The sequence below is a fragment of the Plectrocnemia conspersa genome, unplaced genomic scaffold (genome assembly GCF_051122295.1).
Source record: "Plectrocnemia conspersa isolate PC_06_02 unplaced genomic scaffold, ASM5112229v1 ptg000014l, whole genome shotgun sequence".
NCBI lineage: Eukaryota > Metazoa > Arthropoda > Insecta > Trichoptera > Polycentropodidae > Plectrocnemia > Plectrocnemia conspersa.
The window spans coordinates 14,606,255-14,625,661 of record NW_028277178.1 but is presented as its reverse complement, the minus strand read 5'-3'; the positions used below and the strand labels follow the sequence as shown (position 1 = coordinate 14,625,661).

Sequence of the window (19,407 nt, the reverse complement as noted above, 5' to 3'; positions counted from 1 at the left end):
TATTAATAAGTATTAGTATGTGTTATTTATTTTATATACCAATTAAGCATTCTTAACCTTTACTTACGTGCCTTGTAATTCGATCGCAGTAAATTATTTTGACGCTTCAAGGCTAGGGTGAGCAAAAATAGTTAAATGACCTTTTGATTTTTATCATTGAGGTCCGATCTAGGCCCTTGCCCTGTCTAGCTTTTTCCGGTTTGTCCCACAGTCTATCACGCGAACACTTACAGACCTAAGCGGTTTTTTTATATCGTAACAACACGAGATACAATAAAAAACTAAAAATAAAATCATATGATAATCACACTGTTTAAATGATAAAAGAGTAACTTTTGAAGTTCGAATTAACTGCAAATACATTTTTGATATTATCACTGTGTCGCAACCTAGAGTTTAAAACTATTATCTTTCGCAAACTTATTACTTTTGCGCCATAAAACAGGATATTGAGTCTTTATTACTATCTCGTTTGCTCCAAATAACGCTGACATTGCAGTGGTGCTCATAATACAAATCTTCTCAATAGCTAAAATTAAACCCATGTACATAACTTTCGATAAGTATTTTATATTTTTATTCATTAACGCGAGGAAAAGTTGATAAAGAAAATTTTATCTGACTGTCGAAATTAACTTCCTAACTTGCTCGTCTGCATTATTTAATTGAATTTTATAAAATTAATAATTTAAAAATCATTGCTCTTTGGAGTGCTTATTTGTATAAGATAATAATTCAGCATTGTTTTAATAATTTATTTCTTAATTAAACTAGAAGCACTCCTTTATTTATGTTTTAATATTTATTTTTGATAAAAACTGTATTTTGTGAGCCGACTGAATTTATTATATAACATTTATTATACGTTCAGCCTGGACAGTTTAAAATGTAAACGCTTACAAATAACTTTTAACGTGTTATTTAGTAATATACAATACAATTACTAATGCATGAGTATACGATTTCACGGCTTGGTGTATAATATTTCATTCGAGCTATTAATTCTGGAGGGTACAAAAAGATATCTATATAAATAATTATATGAAGCAAAAAATATTTTTGAGTTGTATCTTTAGTGAAGAATAATATTTTTTCTACAGTGATATCTATAAATTAGAACTAATAAAATAACAAGGATATTGAGAGATTAAAAATTTACTATATCCACGATGGTCTTTGACTTTTTCATAGCAAGACAATAATATCTATTTTCAATACCTGTATTACCGAGAGAGAAAACAGTCAATACCGGTATTACCGATATTGACATTATGATTTTAATTAATTGATAATAAAAAAACGAAAAAATAATCCGATAACCGCCTTATGTTTCTTGATTAGCAAAACAAACTTTTAAAACATTAAATGAAGGTGTATTTACTATTGTCGTCTTTGTGTTTTGTATTTTTTAAATAATAAACATGCAGAGCAAATATCAGCTTATAATAAAATGTACGGATTTAAAAAAAAAAAAATTTTTCGGTACTACCGGTATTTTATTTTGTAATATTGGTAGTATCGAACGGCATTTTTTGCCCTAATACCGGTTTTAATGGTATTACAAGACATGGACCATTAAAAAATATGAGACAGAAAAATCTGTCATCAGAGGACAAATATTAATAGCTTCAGATTATTGTGGAAAAGTGGCTCATTGATGAATGCCTAGAATTGAGAACAAAAAAGTGATAATGCAATTACCAATAAAGAATAATATCTGTTATATACATATATCAATAAAATACGTTATAGAATCATTTTCTTGTGATATTTTCTTCTACGTGCGTAATATTTTCGCATTGTATATATGGATGGATATTATCAATCAATGTTTATACAGAGTAAAGACGACAATTTTCGGATACTTATCGTAGTCGTTCTTCGTAGTTAATAGCGTTTGTACGTGATTGAAATTTGACGACCCGCTTTGTGAAATATGGCGTTACGACATCGATTCCGAATGTATATTTTCACGTGAAATAACGCTGGCTTTATGGCCGGCGCTAACGTTTTTTCGCACCGTTTGGCATACGACAATGGAATTATGAAAGGGTTCGCAAATTTATGGAACTTCGAGTGGATTCGCAATAAATGTTTACACGGCGAGCAATTTATACCTCGAGATACGAAGAAAAGTGCCGCGAGAATAAGACGAGAAGCGCGAAACGAGTCTGAACAGTTCGAAAGAGAAGCTTTTTTCAGAATATAAATATCGAGATCTCTATTGTGCCCCGGACGCTTAAATTATATAGAAAATATTATATTTTTTTAGTACGTGATTAATGATTGAGATAATCTAATAACGCACACATTCATCACTATTATCGTGTAACTAGTGGCTTTGTGAGGCAAAAGCCCCAATTTAATCTGCCATGTCTTTTATTTTTCCCTCAGAAAAAACTATTAAAAAAAATATAAGATTAGCTTATATAAATTTACATTTATGTTACAATTTAGTATTTTTGTCACAAATATATTAAATAACTCAATTGAATATAAAATTATATAGTAATTTTAAATCTGTTACTTTTCCAATAGTCTATTTCTAGATATAATTGAAAATTTTCTTATGTATATATTTTGCTAAGACAATTAATAAAATAATTATATTTAAATTTGTATTTAACAATGGCAATAAAAATAGTTTAATTTTAAACCGAACATTATATAATAAATCAGCAGAACCACTATAATTGCACAATAGCCACACATATTTTCATCAATTGTCACAAAAAAACACTTATATGCATCATTTGCTATAAAAAAACCTAATGGCCTCGCATCGAATATACATTTTTTGCCATTTTATTATAAAATTATTAGATCTTGTTTGCTTTTTTGTAATATTGGGCGATATTTTCACTAAAAAAGATAATTGGTGGTAGAGCTAAAACAAATATGATCGGCTCTCAATCGTCCAAGCTTTCATTATAAAATATGTAACCGTACGTCTCATTATTAATCACTGGTAATCACTAAAAAGACACGAATTACCCACCATGCATTCAACTGTTGGCAATCTCTTATCACCAATTGAATCATTGACGACCACAACCAAGACTCTCGAACCAACGACCACTCGACGGACTCTCAAGATTCCGCCGCCCGATACGAATATCTAATTTTTACTGTGCACATTTTCAGTAAATTATGTATTTTATATAATAATCAACTCTTTTAGCGTCAATCCTAGAAAACATATAACCACTTAATGCTAACAAAGATAATTGCTTCATGTAGTTTTTTTTGTGTAGTGAATTTTATCATTTTTTATTGTTATGTATTATGCGAAGTTTTTTTATTGTTTCAGCGTAATAACATTTATAAGCAATATATTGGCAAAAATATTAGATAATTATAATATAAAATCAATAAAAAAAAATTATGATAAAAAAATCGCAATTAATAATTTTATATATCGGTTTAAAATTAAGTTACATATTCTTCATCCTTAGTTTGCTAAAGTTTTTCACTTAAAGATGAGTACTACTTTAAACATATTTTTCAAAACGTCTAAAATTTCATTTTTTATATTTTAAACTTGTTTAATTTAAATTTATATTTAAATATGTAGTCTATCTATAACCATTTAAAAAATACATATTATTTTTTAAAAAAAATTGAACGGTAGAGAGAATTTTTTTTTTTTAAATAAATAATTTGAATGGTAAAGAGAAATTGAAATATATAATTTTATATTTTTCGCAAAAATCTTATTGTTTTTATTTTATTAATTTATTGGTCAGCTTTGTGTTAGATTTTAATCAGTAGTTTTAATAAGTAATCAGTAAGAGTCTTTTTATAATAAACATTCGTAAGTTTTTCAATTAACTGATTAGTTATACTTTACGGAATGTTATCATTTTAACAAATTATAACCATTTTCATAAATAATTTTTATGTAGAAATATACTGTGTAGATGAATAATTTAATTTCGACAAAAAATTTCTTGGTTTTATTTTAATATTATGTATGCTTATTTTTCTCGGAATTTATTGGGTCAATTATTGTGTTCGATTTCGGTTAGTAGTTTTAATATAGTAAGTAAGTGTTTTTTAAATTATACTATGATACGATTTTCAATTAAATGGTTTGTTAAACGTTAAGGTAATGTTATTATTTTAACATTATTTAAACATGTTAAGCATGCAATGAAAAGGTTAAGTTAAAAAATAATAAATATTTTTATACAAAAATCACATAAACAAACCTTCGAATGGTACTTAAAGCATACTTATAAAAAATGGAGCATCACTGGTCGTTTATAAGAAAGATACTGGTATTTAAACCGATTCATTTTATTCAAACTATTTTGTAAAACTATATTAACATATTTTTTTATTAAAAATAAATGTACTATGAATAAAATTTACTTAAAAATTATTTTTATTATGTTTTCAAAAACACGTTAAGAAAGTTTTTTTACCAAGGTAAAGAACTTTCTTTCACGTTTTTCAAAACCTATGTGTATATTACCTTGAAAATATTTATTTATTTTTTCATCGTTTAATCGCGATCGATTCTAGTTCTATTTAAAGATCAACCCTTACAGCACGTGATTGTTCGAACAAAATTATTGATTATAACCTATTCTGAGTTCGTTGAACGTTTCATTGTTGAAAGTCATGTGTAAGTCGAAAGCGACATTGAAATTCGACCGAGCTGTCTGGTGCGGTGTTAGACGCCAAAAAAACGCGGAAAATTATTTCGCCGTGGCGAAAGTCGTAAAAACTCGTCGAAATCCTTAGTTAGCACAAAACCGTACACATATAACTTTTTCCCCATGATTTATCGTCACTGTTAACACCACTCACTGTGTTTACATAACCACTCGAAAATGGCTACAGGGCGCTTCACTGAGATTTACGTTTATTTTATTTTTATGGAAAAAATCGCACAGGCGAAATGACAATTTATATGACGCTCAACAGAGAAAAAAAATAAAAAATAAATTATAACCGCTTACAATGATTTAAATGCGATATAAACGATAAGCTCGTGATATGAAATGTCTGGACACTGAATGTGTGTATACAAAATCATAAGTTTTATAACACATTATTATATAACAGGCACATGCGCACTTTGCTGATATATTTCATAACATTTTCGTAAGAATAACTAAATAATGTAATATATTTATTTTTACATATATGTATAATAAATAAAATATGTATAACTCTTATATTATTTGTATTCACTTAATAAAATAAATTATTAAAAAAAGTATTATTAAAATTTGTAATGAGTTAATCGATTTTTATAAGGAAAACTACGTAAAAATGAATTTATAAAATAATAAATAAATTGTAAAAAAAAAATTTTAAAACATATTTTCTTTTGTTTGTAATATACAAGTATTTCAAAAAATAAGATTTATCCAGTCATAAATAATTTGTCAAAAAAAATATTTTAGCACATTTTTATGCTAATATATTTGTCATTAAATGTATCTAAAATCAATTATTTTTTTATTAAAATGCAATATTTTTTAATAAAAATTTATTATGCTTAAAATATATTTTTGTGAAGTAAATATTCTAGGGTATAATTAATCTAATTTAGATATTACTCTTCCGTTCTTAGAATTGATGTAGCTCTGTTAGTTTTACTAGTTGTTTTAATTTTTATTTAAAAGAAGATAAATTTATTTAAGAATGATAGCGAATAATTCGTACTACAATTATTTAAATGTTTTAAGATTTTTACGTTATAATTGTAAATTATGTTTAACATAAATCACTTTTCAATACTTATTTATTTATTATTTATCAATTAGTAGTATTTTTATTGTTTTATTTAATGGCTAAGCTTAGTTTTATTTTTAAGAAAGTCATGCTTCGCAAAATCTTCAGATTGCCGACGCCCTATTTAAGTCTAATAACTATTGTGAAACACACGTGTCGCGCGTTATGTCTTTCTCGTCATTTTATACCAGTTTTGATTACAAATCTCTTTTAGAAACTTTTCCTTATCTAAACCATTTATTTAAGTAATAATTCTAATAATTTCAAAGTAAAACTTTACTGTCTACACCTGCAAAATATTATAAAAACAAGTATTTCAATATTAACTGATTCGGATGCACTACTTTTAGGCTCAATATGCCTGAAATGAAATATTAAATTAAAAAGGGTATATGCACTAATTTAGTTACTTTTCTGTGTGATACATTTATTACGCCAAGCAAGGAGTTTTTTTTATTTTTACTTAAAAATCACACACAAGCTTCTTCGAGACGCTTTCCTATAAAATATATTTTTATGATCCTAATTATTCAATTTATCTCAATGAAAGTAAAAAAATATTTATCACAATTATATTTTTTATTTAATAATAAATTAAATCAAAACTCATTCATCAAAAATATAAAATCACGAATTTTTTCTATGCGCGGCCGTGATTCAAAACGCCCGCGGTGGCGCTAGTGTCGCCGGGCGTGCGGATTATATAAGATACGAACGTGCGGGTTATATAGCTTCAGCGGTAACGATGAGCTCGCGGAGACTTGCCGGGCTACGTGCAGTGTAGCGACCCCGACGGGGGCAGACGGACCACTGGGGTACACTGGGGCGGCGGCGGCGCGCGCCTCTCGACGCCCCCCACAGCCCCTACCAGGCACCACGTGCCACTCTCACCTTACATGCTCCGGCGGCGATACCTTCTCTACGGACATTGCTACATCTCTCTCTCCCTAGACGTGTATCCATTCACCCACTCGGAGGCTGCCGCTGGACCAAATCTGACATTTATATCTTCCCTCCGGATGAAAAGTGACGACTTCTCACAAGATTAGATCCCTATATAAACACATAAAAAAGTATATCAAAAAGCAATTTATTCTGAAAGTGACTATAACACCTTTATTATACAGCTGCAGTGATTTACGGCACCCAACGCGCGCATTCAGTAAACGTTTTATAAAGAATACTACTTTACATATTTAATTTCAGGTCCATCGATCCTAAGACGCTTATAAAAACATTATTTTTTCTTAAAATTTTGAATGAGTTGCCTTCCACCTGTTTTTTATTGTGAACGTCACTTATTCCTACTTTAAATTCACAAAACTATTTTTACACGTTTTATCTATTTATAACGCAATTGCTATAAACAGAAACAAGTTGACTATGATGTCTGGTAAACTTACTTTCAGAATACCTGTCATACATACGAGGTTCATATCAAAAAATTTATACAAAAAGGCAACGTAAGATCTCATTGGTAGATATTGGCACATCAATGTATAACTTAACTCAGTGCTGCGCTACCTCTGTTTCTGTATCCACGAAAATAATAAGGAAAAACGTGACAAAAGAGTGTAAAGGAAGTACCATTATAAAAGCCCTCGTTACGTCCAATAAAAAAAGGTTTCACATAAATAACACGTAATTACTCTCCGATGCATAGAAAGAAAATTTATTTGTTGCGTAACGGGCACGGAGACAAAATATCACCGGACGACAAAAAGCACCCCGTAAAGTCACAATATTCCCGTTGCACCATTCGACCTCTGAAAAATGTCCATTAAGCAAATATCCCTTTCTAGAGGCGTGGACATATTTCTTTGGTAAAAGAAATGAGTGCAACTATTGATTAAATGGTTGTGATTCGTCAGTAAGCTTTGCAACCCTTGATACTAAAAGCTGGTCTCCAATAAGTGAGAGACGATACGAGAGACAGATGCTGCCAGGGAGGGACTTGCAAAGAAAATCACCGTAGAAAGGAACTGACATCGACCACACCAGCGCTGCAACAACTACAAAACCTCAGAGGGCATCCACTGAACATCATCTTTCCACCAGCTTCTCCACTACTGCTCGAAAAAAACAATACTCGCCCATGTCAACTATGTATTATTATACAATTAATTATTACCAGTTTCCAACAGGGTCTTTCTGGCTACGAAGTCACACACCTAAGGGTTAGAAAACTTACTAGAAAAATTAGAAAATTTGCTCTATTAATTTTTACCCATTACCAGGGCTGCATTAAGCGAATTATGGGAAAACAATAATTTTGGGCCTCATGACAAAAATGGCATTTTATATTTTTTAACATCGTAATATAATTTCTTGAATAAATAATAGTAGGTACGAGTTAACCCTTTCCAAATAAACATTAAGATTAGCCACCGTTGCGACATATTTTCTGAAATTATATTTTATGCGGAATATTTTAATTAGTCATTAAAAATTGATAAAAACATCTACTCATAATATTTACCTGATTAAGTCGTATTTTCTTTGCTGCTCAGTGCTGCCATATAATGAATTTCTAGTCCAGGTCAAAAGCAACAAAATCGTGCCCTCGCGGTGAAAATCGAATAAAGCACATCTAAATCGAATAATGATAAAATGAATAGCTCTCGAACTGACTCTGTTAACGTAAATTAAGTATATTAATAATTTATTTTGAAGTGTACTGGCGATTACTTCCAGGATTTGGATTTATATAGGGTTTTTGGAGACGTTGACAAAATGAAATGATTTTTGACAATCCTCGAGATTGGTCCAGGACGGCTATTTTGAAATTTCGCGTAGTTTAAATAGATCCCGTACGCTTAGAGACAATGCAATTTGGGATTGAATTGTATGTTGCAAAAAAACAAATCAAGAGTTATTTTCACTATGATATTAGCAGGAAGAACATACCTATCGTTTCATGAATGGACCGAAACAAGGGTGAAAAAAATTACGCAAAAATATGAACAATAGGGACAGCCATTTGTGATTTAGGATGCCGCTAAAGAAAAAGTGTAATTACTCCGGAAATTGCATATTCCTAATGAAAAAAGGCTCTTTAAAAACGTCGGTATATTCATTGGTTCGACAGAAATAAGGAACAATTAATTTTTTAGATATTACAAAAAATAATGGCAATGTTTTTTGTTGATTTTGAAGTCTTAGAAAAAAATATTTCAGAAAATATATAATTTTAAATAAAGTATTGCTCATTAACCCCAAAATAAAATTTTTACCCTATTTGGGGTAATTTACCCCGGCTAGCCGACTACTGCGCTATCCAAACATATTTTTTTATATTACTCAAAACTTGTAAAAAAATTAAAAAATATTCTAAACAAATCTAGATAAACTATGTATTTACGGAAACCATTGATTGACAACCACTGTGTTCAAACACCACAACACAATTTTACTTTCGCATATTTTTTTCCATATACTCTTCTGTTTTTGTTTTAAATGTTTTAATTAACCTTTACCTAACCGTCTACGATTCCATAGCTGTTTGAACTATATTAGTATAATCGTGGTATTCCGAGTATCTGCTATAATTTGGCTTTCATTTGTCTCTTAACCAAACTTCCTTCATTATTGCCACTTGATTCATCTTTCAAATATTTTTTCCCAAAACCAGCCTCAAAATTGCATATAATAACTATTGTTTGATAATAAAGATGGTGCGTTTTTTTCATCTTATTTTTACCATAACTTATAGATCTCCCATGACATTGCGACATAAAATTGACAACGAGATAAGCATTCATACATCATTAAATTCGTATCACATTGAACGACTGTCCTTGTCATGACAAAGGCAAAGCAAATTGGGAATTAAAGTCGCTTGAAGCGAAAAGGTAAATCGCTATTCTGAAAATATACACATCGTTATTTAGTGCCTTTATAACCAACCTTGCTCCAGTGCACAGTTTTGGTGGATCTAAATTTTTGAGCAACATGTTTGATAATGATAGTAGGATTATATTGATCTTAAAAAAATCATTATGAAAGAAGAAAATACTTGTTTAGGGTTAAATCTAAAAAGTCGAAATTTTTAACAAAATTATTTTCAAATCTTATTAACGACAGTACTGTCCTCGCTTAGTTTAAATCTAATTATCTTATATTTTAGTAGCAAAAATCGTCACTTAAAATTAGGGCGGATATTTGAAAGCTCTTGTATCGTCTTTCTTAGTATTTAAGCTCTGGGAGTATCCGATCCGCCCTACCCTACGCCCATTAATTTGTTTTTACTGACATTAATCCAAATTTAGCGGCCACCGTACTAAAAGAAATAAGGGCAGTAGAAACTTCTTACTCGGTTCGCGCGATAACGTCTAAAAGTTTGGTGGAAATTCTAGGAAAGAAGCTTGGTAAATAAAACCCTTAAATGGACTGAGTAAATGACGACAAACGTAAATGTATAAAACCAAAATTTGTTTATGTATTATTATTAAATATAGTAGAATAAATTTTTTAGGCAAGTATGATTTTTTCAAATTAATGGTCTAAATTCTATAATATAGATATCTATACATTGTGGTCGTAAATAAAATATTTATATTTACCGGGTTTGAAACTTTGCTAAAAATAAGTTAAACTAGAAATAGTTTAAGAAATTATTTTACTATATTAATTTATTTTCAAATATTTACATAAAAAATGTATATATATTTATTATTTTATATTTATTTTCAAAAATGACACTACATAATTTTAAAATAGTTTTATAATGCAAATGTAGATGTCGCTAAAATTATTTATAATAATTAGAATATTAACTATTTATTGTTTTTTATGTTTTTAAGTTAAAATATTTTAATTTAATTCAAAGCTTTTACATTGAATAGTCAAGTATTTTACAGTGACCGAGTTCATATCAATAAAAATTTATTATATCATAAAAAATACAGTAGAATCCCAAATGGGCAATGAACCTTTGGCAAAATTTAATTTATGATTCACTAAAGTCTTTTAACGGTTATAGGCTTTTCAATTTAAGGGCGTACTTCGATACTGAGATTTACTTATTTGATATATATTCTAATTTGATACGATTCACTTAAAAATTTAGCAACTGAATAAAAAATAAACAGTTTAATATATCAACACATTTATTTTTTCATGTTAATAATTTTTCTAAACATTATATAATTTATTATATTATAATCTAGACAAAAATAATTAATCTATAGCACATTTAAACATACATATAATTTATGTAACGCTTCAAATATTTTCTTATCTCTAACATTTAGAAGATTATGAAGTAATACTGATATTCACAATAGAAAACGAAATAAATGCATTAATCATGCTTACACTCCAATACCTTTCAGTCGTATATACATATATATAGATATAAATTTGTTAAAAATATTTTTAATTGATATGTAATATATGTTTAAATGAAAACATACATACAATACACGGAATACCTCCAAAAATATTTATTATATTATATATGTATGTATTTTTATAAATTTAAAATTAAAATTGATCGAATACGTGCATTTATTACACGATATATCAGAAAAATTAGATAAATCATACATTTATGGGGCCTATAATATATTATCAATTTAAAACTCACATTTAGGCCATATTTTAATGATCTCTTCAATATCGTTGTCAATAAATACAAATTTTCTTCTCGGTATTGCATGAATCACCCAGATTATTTAACTTTAATTGTAAATTCATTTCATAACAAAACTTATAGCAAGCAACAAGTTGCATATTTATTTCCACAGCATGGTATAAGAGAGCCGCTATTTCCTCCAGGACCAGATGGTACTACTAATTCAAGATCATCTCCATCGTCATCTTCATCCGTTGGTGATATTTCTTCAACCGAAAAATCAGCCAATTCTTGATTTGCTGTACTTTGTTTGGATGAATTGCCAAAAAAGCTTACTAATTCTTCCTCGCTAAAAAAAATAATGAATCATTATTACTCTTATAGTTTATATTCTTATATTGCACATACCTTTCGTCAGTCTCCCAAGCGACTAAAGGCTGCTGCTCTCTATTGCCTGGAATAGGCAGTCTCTGCAATGGTAACAAACTCCCAGATGGTTTTTTATATTCCTAAAATATTTATATTTAAAATTTCATCAAAAAATAGATTATATATAGTATATAAAATTATTTATACTTGATTTCGATTCTTTGGAAGTCTTCGGTGTAATAATCGTGGTGGCGGTGCACCAGGAGGACTGTCGATTGACGTAACCTGAAATATTAAATAGCTATTATTTTTACTACTACAATAAATATAAGAAATTAGTATTAACCGGAGAAGGAGCTTCACATATTGGTTTAGCATCGCCGCTATCTATTCCACTGTCCTCCATTTTTTAGTTATTTATTTACGACGATTTGTTCATACTAGAATGAAAAAGTAATATTTAATTAACATAATATATGAGTTTTAAAAACGTTTTCTTTGCATTAGCAAATGCTAGTTAAGAAAACCGTCATTATGGTCTCAAAATACATTGAGTAATCGAGTGTTCATAAAATCTGTTAAAAATATTTATAAAAATCATAAAATAATATAACAAGTTTTTTTATATAAAATTTATATTTAAGAGTTGATTTGGTTGTATTTAAATTTGATATTGCTCTAGTTTTTATTACTAGCACAACAAAATATTAGACATTTAAGTTTTTTTATTTATACGAGTATATACGGTCTTGAGTCATCAGTCAAGAAAACAGGGTTAAAAATTAACGAACAGAAAACAAAATTGTGTTTTAAAATTTATATTGTGCTGAAAAATCAAAGTTGGTATATAATTATAGTTCTAATAGATCATGATAGATTTGATTTTTTTTTCTAGATGTTCTTAATCTCACAGGTGAATATTGTAATATTTAATGAGTCAAAAACATGTCATTAAGAGTATCACATATGTATCATATTTAAAAATAAAATATAAAATTAACGTTACAATATTTTTTAAGAAATAAGACCAATAAATATGCTAAAAATAAAAAAAATTGCATCTTAAAGGTTGTGAGACTAATGACTGAAGAACTGACACTAATTTAACTATGATCCTGAGAGAGAAAAGGCATTTAAATAAAAACAGCTATACAACTTAATACAAAAAGGTATTTTTTTAGCTATTACTAAATGATGAATTACCATTAATTTAAAATAAGCGCTTGCTTATTAGTAATTGTAGCCTTTAATAATTTTATTGCTTATGTAACAATATTTTTCATCAATTTATTTCAGGCAGAGCAAATTTTATTTTATTTATTAATTTTTAAATGGCATTATTAAAAGTATTTCTTTCATTTTTCAGACATTAGTGAATACTGCAAATAATTCGTGAGTTTGTAATAATTTCAATAAGGTTGGAAAAAATAAGTCACGTTCAAATCATTGCAATAAAATGTTATGCTGCAAAGGTTCGTCTACGAGCAATCTCCATTATCATCTCGATTCAGTTCATAAAATAATAACTGACAAGAATACTGAAACGACTGCCAAGCAAAAAACATCTATTAAAACAATTATTCATTAAAAAAAACAGCTAAGAATAAATTGTAGTAAAACTTGTTGCATTAGATGGAATTTCCATTAACGCGATAAAATCGAGCTCCTTTATATGAGAATCTATACGACAACGAAGATATTCATTACCAAAAAACAGCTCTCGGGTAATGAAGCTCATTTATACACTTTATGACATCGCCAAACGGGAAACTGTAAATAAATTGGATCACATTAAAAAGGATGGAAAACGATTCTCTATAACATTATACGAGTGGTATTTAAATATTAACGAACACCATAATGCAGAAGATTTTAATTTGAGCTTAGTTCCAGTAGTTGTTTTATGTGATACTGAGAATTAGATTGGAATTAGTTTTTGAGAGACTATAATTTTTTAACTTACAACTAACATTCGACATAGTTGCAGGCACGGTATTGAAAAATGTTGGCAAATTATTAATTATAAGTAATCAACTATGCTATTCGTGCACTATACACAAAAATATTTAAAGCTCTCCTATTGGAGACATATAAAAAGCTTTTGTTCAACGCAAAAGCGCAAAAAATGAAATTCAATAGCAAGCGTCAAAAGCAATAAAATTTACGTCATTGTGGGAACGCTATAGTTGTAATACACAACAATACAAATCAACTATTAGGCGATTTATGTACCTAAATACTACGATTAACCATAAGCTCGAAAAAGTAAAAAAATTTCAGACGCGCTTAAAACAGCTGTTTCTCAAACGTCATTATAATCGATAATCTAAGCTTTTCTTTTACTTTACTCACATATTTAATTAGTGCAAAGTCCAAGCGACGCGTGTCACACTCCAATGTCTGTTATTTTGATTTATACTAATCGAAAATATTGATTTTCCTTATGCCCGTCAGCCGATCGCGCACAGGGCGACAGCCATTTTGTAACGATAAGTGGCGCCGCCGCGCGGAGTTTTCCACGACTAAGCGCGTTGCCTGGCAACACCTCCGATTGTCCGATAGCAAGACGCCGCAAACAACAAACCGGCAAACAATTTCACAAAATTGAGGCACATTAGCGCAAATTGCGCCCAACGAAAATGGCGAAGTCGTTAAAAAATTCCAAAGTCAGTAAGAACACCCTAAGAACTTTTGTAGTACATTTTTATAAATTGAAAAAAATATGTAGCTCATACTAGCACACAGCTTAGTAATTATGTTAATTTATGATTGTTTAATGGTTTTAATTTGAAGAAATCATAAATATAACATGTATCGATAAGAATAATCTGAGTAGATAACATAATGAATACGAACACTATTGATCAAACACTGGTATAATGTGTAGGTTAAGCACAAAAAACGTTTTTTATTAATCCAACAAAAGATATAAAACTTAATTTTTTTGAATTCATTGAAAAATATTAGTTTCTTTAATATATTATGTTATAAATTCGCTTTTTCGTATATTATTATTGACAGTGTATTAAAATATATATTTAAATATACATATATACAGAAACCCAATCTGGGTCTTCTGATCTTCTTGCTCTTTATTAAAATATGTATTATATGCTGATGACCTGAAAGTGATTTCAGAGTATTCGCACAAATTCGTTTTCACTCTCTTAGCAGAAAGACCTGGAGTCACTGTAAAGTAGATTGATCAATAATCCACTACTTTAAGTGTCACGTTGTCACATTGCCCAGATCCCCTTACGCGGTGAAATTCTTTCACAGTTAGGCCAAGATTTTTTAAGCAGAACTACTTCCGTTGATGACATAGGAGTGGCGTATAAGCAGGGATGAAAATTTTCTATGCACATTGACAAAGTTTGAGATAAAGAGTCGCGGTTGCTCGGCTTCGTTATGCGGAGCGCGTGTTACTTCAATAATTTATTGATGATTTGCGTTCTGTACAATACGCAAGTTCATAGCGTTCTTAAATATGACTTCAATGTCGGAAATCCAAGCAATGCAAAGTACTCCTTTTTGTTAAAAAAAATCTAAGATATCTTCACAAGAAAGAGTACGGGTCGTATCGGTATTTGTATCCTAGTGTCTTTTTCCAGGAGCTTGGAAATACAATTCATTGCATTCTCGGCGTAGCGTCTTCTTAATGAAGCACTTTTTAAAGTCGCAATGGGGCGGTATCGACAAGCTGTTAATGCTCGGTGACTTTTGGCAGTAAGCTTTAGAGTGCCCTAGAGAGTTGCAATCGCATCCATTATTCTTGCATGTTGCATCTAAGACGTCAGAGCTAAAGAACACATTTCTTGCACGAGTCATCCAGCTTCTCAATGATGTTTTCTGCGACAGTTATGAGGAGCTGGAAAAGTTATTGTGGGAAGATGCTCTTCTATTTTAGGTGTGCATCATAACTGTTTTTTATTTGTTAAGTCATGATGGTTAGATTTGTAAAATTAAAATAAATTTAGTCTAATATTTTAAAATTATTCATTTTTTACTAAATTTTGTCAATATAAATTATATTGCTACTAGTTACCCATGCACATAACAGCTAAAAGCCAACAAAAAAGCAGCAGCGTACAAAATAATAATAGAATCTTTGTATCTGCCGAAATTTTAGATATTACTCATAGTTTCGCCTTAATTTCGCCTAAATATCATGCAGCTGTGGATTATTTTGAATGGTGGAGCTAATTTTTTTCTTTAAAATTAATATTAATATTAAAAGTATTTTTTTCAATTACTGAGTAATTGCTGCAACATATTGTTGACAACAAAGTTCACATTACCAGCAACTAAATGAGTTTTTTAACAGCAAATTTTTTTAAATCAGCTGAAGTTATTGCATAAAATTCTCTGTTTAATATAAACAGAAATATGTATATAAAACCGGTATTTATTATTTTAGCAATATTTTTTGATTTTTTCAATTTATTGATATTAGAATAATTCAGAATCACAAATATTAGGAAACTATTAGAGATGAATGTACGAGGTGTGACAAATAATATATTTGCCCACATTTTTTGATTTGTCGAACTCATTTTTTTCTTGCGTTGCTTTGGTGTCAGTTTTACTGCGCATGTAATTTTTGTCAAATTAGACGCGTAGTTTGTGTTTGATAGCATAGTATTGACTACGCATTTTGTCATGTTTTACATTTTTTAATTAAAAAGCGCCGGAACAGAAAATTATATATCGTAAGGCTTATAAAAAAAAATGTCATGAAACGAGTAGTAGCCTTATTTGTTCAAAAATGTACGTTTAGAAACAGTTGAGCAATTAGTGAATGAAGTCGATAAACATTTAGATTCAATCCAATAATTCATAAAAGTTAATATTACAGAATATTTATAAAAATATTTATTGATTTACCATAGATTAGATACAAATTATCAATTCAATGCATGACATAATATAATATGATAACTCAAATGAACGTACATTTTATATACAGTTCTAGATAAGTTTTGACATAATTCTCAAAATTAAAATCAATTCGTTTAAGAACTTTTGTTATCAATGGATGCTAAAATTTTGTTAGTGTAGATAATATTAAATTTAAAATTGCATCCATCAACACAAGATCATAGTTGATATTCTAATTTAATTGTATGTTGTTGCTTAGGATGAACCGCTTGTAAAAAATTATCAGAAAAAGTTCATGTATTAAAATTATTCCTGCAACATTATCTTATAAATTCAGTAAAAAATTGTGCTGCAACTGAAATTATCTAAAAAAAAAACTGTTTCACTAGTTTTTGAACCCATTAGTAATATGTTCTATGGTTGTTATTAAAATTATATTCCAAATAAAATAATAATAATATTAAAAATTACGTAAGCAATTTGTAGTACATAAATATAATTATCTAAAAACCTATTTCATATTTTTTTTACAAGGGATGATGACCTAAAAATTCTAGTACTGTATATAGGACAATGTGAGATTTTTATGAAATATTAAAATCATTGTAGGTTTTGAATTTGTGTAATATAAACTATTAGCATTAGGTTTGTAGTGCATCTTAAAAAAAAATTGCTACCGGAAGCAAATATTTGCTTTAACTAATTTTAATCAATAATCAAACAAAAAAAAAACGCTGCATAAATAATCGTATACAACATTTGCATGATATTGTATACACGAATTTGTATATGTAACCGATACACGCAAATAAATTACATTTATACGACATTCATTCATATGTATGATAAAGTTTTGTTATCATTCCATTAGTGATAGATGAATATAAAATTTTCATATCACGATAACAACAAAGCGCTATACGGATGGAATATATTCTGATTGTTTCATTAAAATTAAAATTCTAAATAGCAAATGAGTTTGTAAAAAAAATATCAAATAACTTTTTAAAGGGGTGATAAATCGTGTATCGAAAACTTCAGACTGGTCGCCGTTCCTTAAGCATCGGTCAAGTTTTAAGAGATATGTTCATAATCACTGTCGGTAAGCGTTAGTAGACTAACAACACGGGTTTCATCCACGTCGTTCCACAGGCATTAACCTATTGTGCCTTTTTAAGTAGGTGATAAAATCTCTAGAATCTAAAATCTCTTTCTAAAAAGCATTCAAGAAAGTTTGTTATGAGCTATTTTTTCGAAATTTTGGCAACTTTGTCTTGTTAGCTTTAGTATGTTAGCTATGGCAATCGTCGCTCCAGTGATTATTTTCTGGAGTACCACATGATACAATTCTCGGCGAAGCGTCTACTCAATAAAGCATTTTTTGAAATTGCTTTGTGACGGTGTCGACAACTCGTCAATACTGGATGACTTTATACTGCGAGCTTTATATTGCCTTAGAGAATCGCGATCGCGTCCCTTATTTCTGGTTTGGCGGCCAGGACGTCAACGCTCGAGAATGCTCTTCTGCATGTGCCATTCAGCTTCTCAAATAGCCCGCCAAACACAAGGATGTTTTCGGCGATAACCATGCGAAACTAAAAAATATATATAGAATGGTGCTCATCTATTTAAGGTGTACACCATAACTGTTTTATGTATAATGTATTTATATATGATATTTTTTGTACATACAACACCTATTTATTTATATATGATATTTATATGTTTACATGAGATATTTATTTATGATTTTTATACATTTATATATGATATTTTTAAACCTACAACACGCACGTCGCAATCAAGTAGTAAACAGTAAAGATGCCTATATATCTGTATAGGTTATTGATATAATGATTTAAAAATTGTGACTTTGATTCAGTGGCGTGTGTTGTTATTGTATCCCTTTTATGCGAAAAAGCAAAATTTTCTAAAAAGCTGTCATGCCACTTTTCATATGTTGCGTGCAAACCTTTTGCTGGTTCTGCCGCATTGTAATAGTCGAATTAGCATAGTCAACCAATTAAACAGAATATGCTTTGCACAAAACTCGTAAAACTAAACATAACTTTATAAAATCAGAACCACTGCCGCTTAGTGCATTCCATAATTTCACGACACGACTTTCAGTGATTAGCACTATCGTATATTTTTTTTTCAATTGAATTTTTCTGATTACAGTAACTAATATATAATAGAAACTTGAACGTAAAATATCATAGTTGAATTATTAACCACACGCGAAATTGTGATGTTTTTAAAATTAATCAAAGTTTTTATGTTTGCGTAACTTTTAACCAAGAAAGTTTGTTAGTTAATTTATAATGGCATAACCGCTCGTTTGCAAATGCCTTTTAAATTGTTATATAACTTTAAAATGCGGTCAAAAATAGCTTTTGTGAAACAAAAAGCTTATATACATTTTTAATAATCTATTATGTTTTTTTTTCAGTTATTTTCCATACGATCCGTTTCGTCTACCATCACAGCGAACTTAAGAAATTTGGTATGAAAACATTTTTTAATTTTATTTATTTAATAATTTCGAATTTAATATATTGATAGTAATTGATCACATATATAAATAAATATGATTACTGGCACATATTGAGTTTATGCAAATTACTATTTCAATACAAAAACACTGTATTTTATCACAAATTATTTTACAATATTATTTTCATTTATACTATTGGATTAAGTGTGTGTATAATTTCATATTTCTTTAGTCAATTTTCAGCGTCATTCATAGTAGTCATTCTGGTTTCTCGATGTTTTTAATTTCTCAAAAAATTATAATTCTCATTCTCACTTCATAATTTTCTCAAGAATTCTTG

At 29.1% G+C, this 19,407-nt stretch overlaps 1 protein-coding gene across 1 annotated transcript; it reads right to left on the bottom strand.

Annotated features, from left to right (window-relative positions):
• Positions 1-10,943: 10,943 nt before the first annotated feature.
• LOC148226300 (uncharacterized) lies at positions 10,944-14,180 on the bottom strand. Its single transcript, XM_088204249.1, has 5 exons — positions 14,045-14,180; positions 12,039-12,132; positions 11,900-11,977; positions 11,732-11,832; positions 10,944-11,672 (listed from the first exon to the last, which is right to left on the bottom strand). Exons 2-5 carry the CDS (start codon positions 12,096-12,098, stop codon positions 11,459-11,461), a joined length of 453 nt encoding a protein of 150 aa, XP_088060375.1. The 5' UTR covers positions 12,099-12,132; positions 14,045-14,180; the 3' UTR covers positions 10,944-11,458.
• Between the last annotated feature and the right edge of the window lie 5,227 nt (positions 14,181-19,407).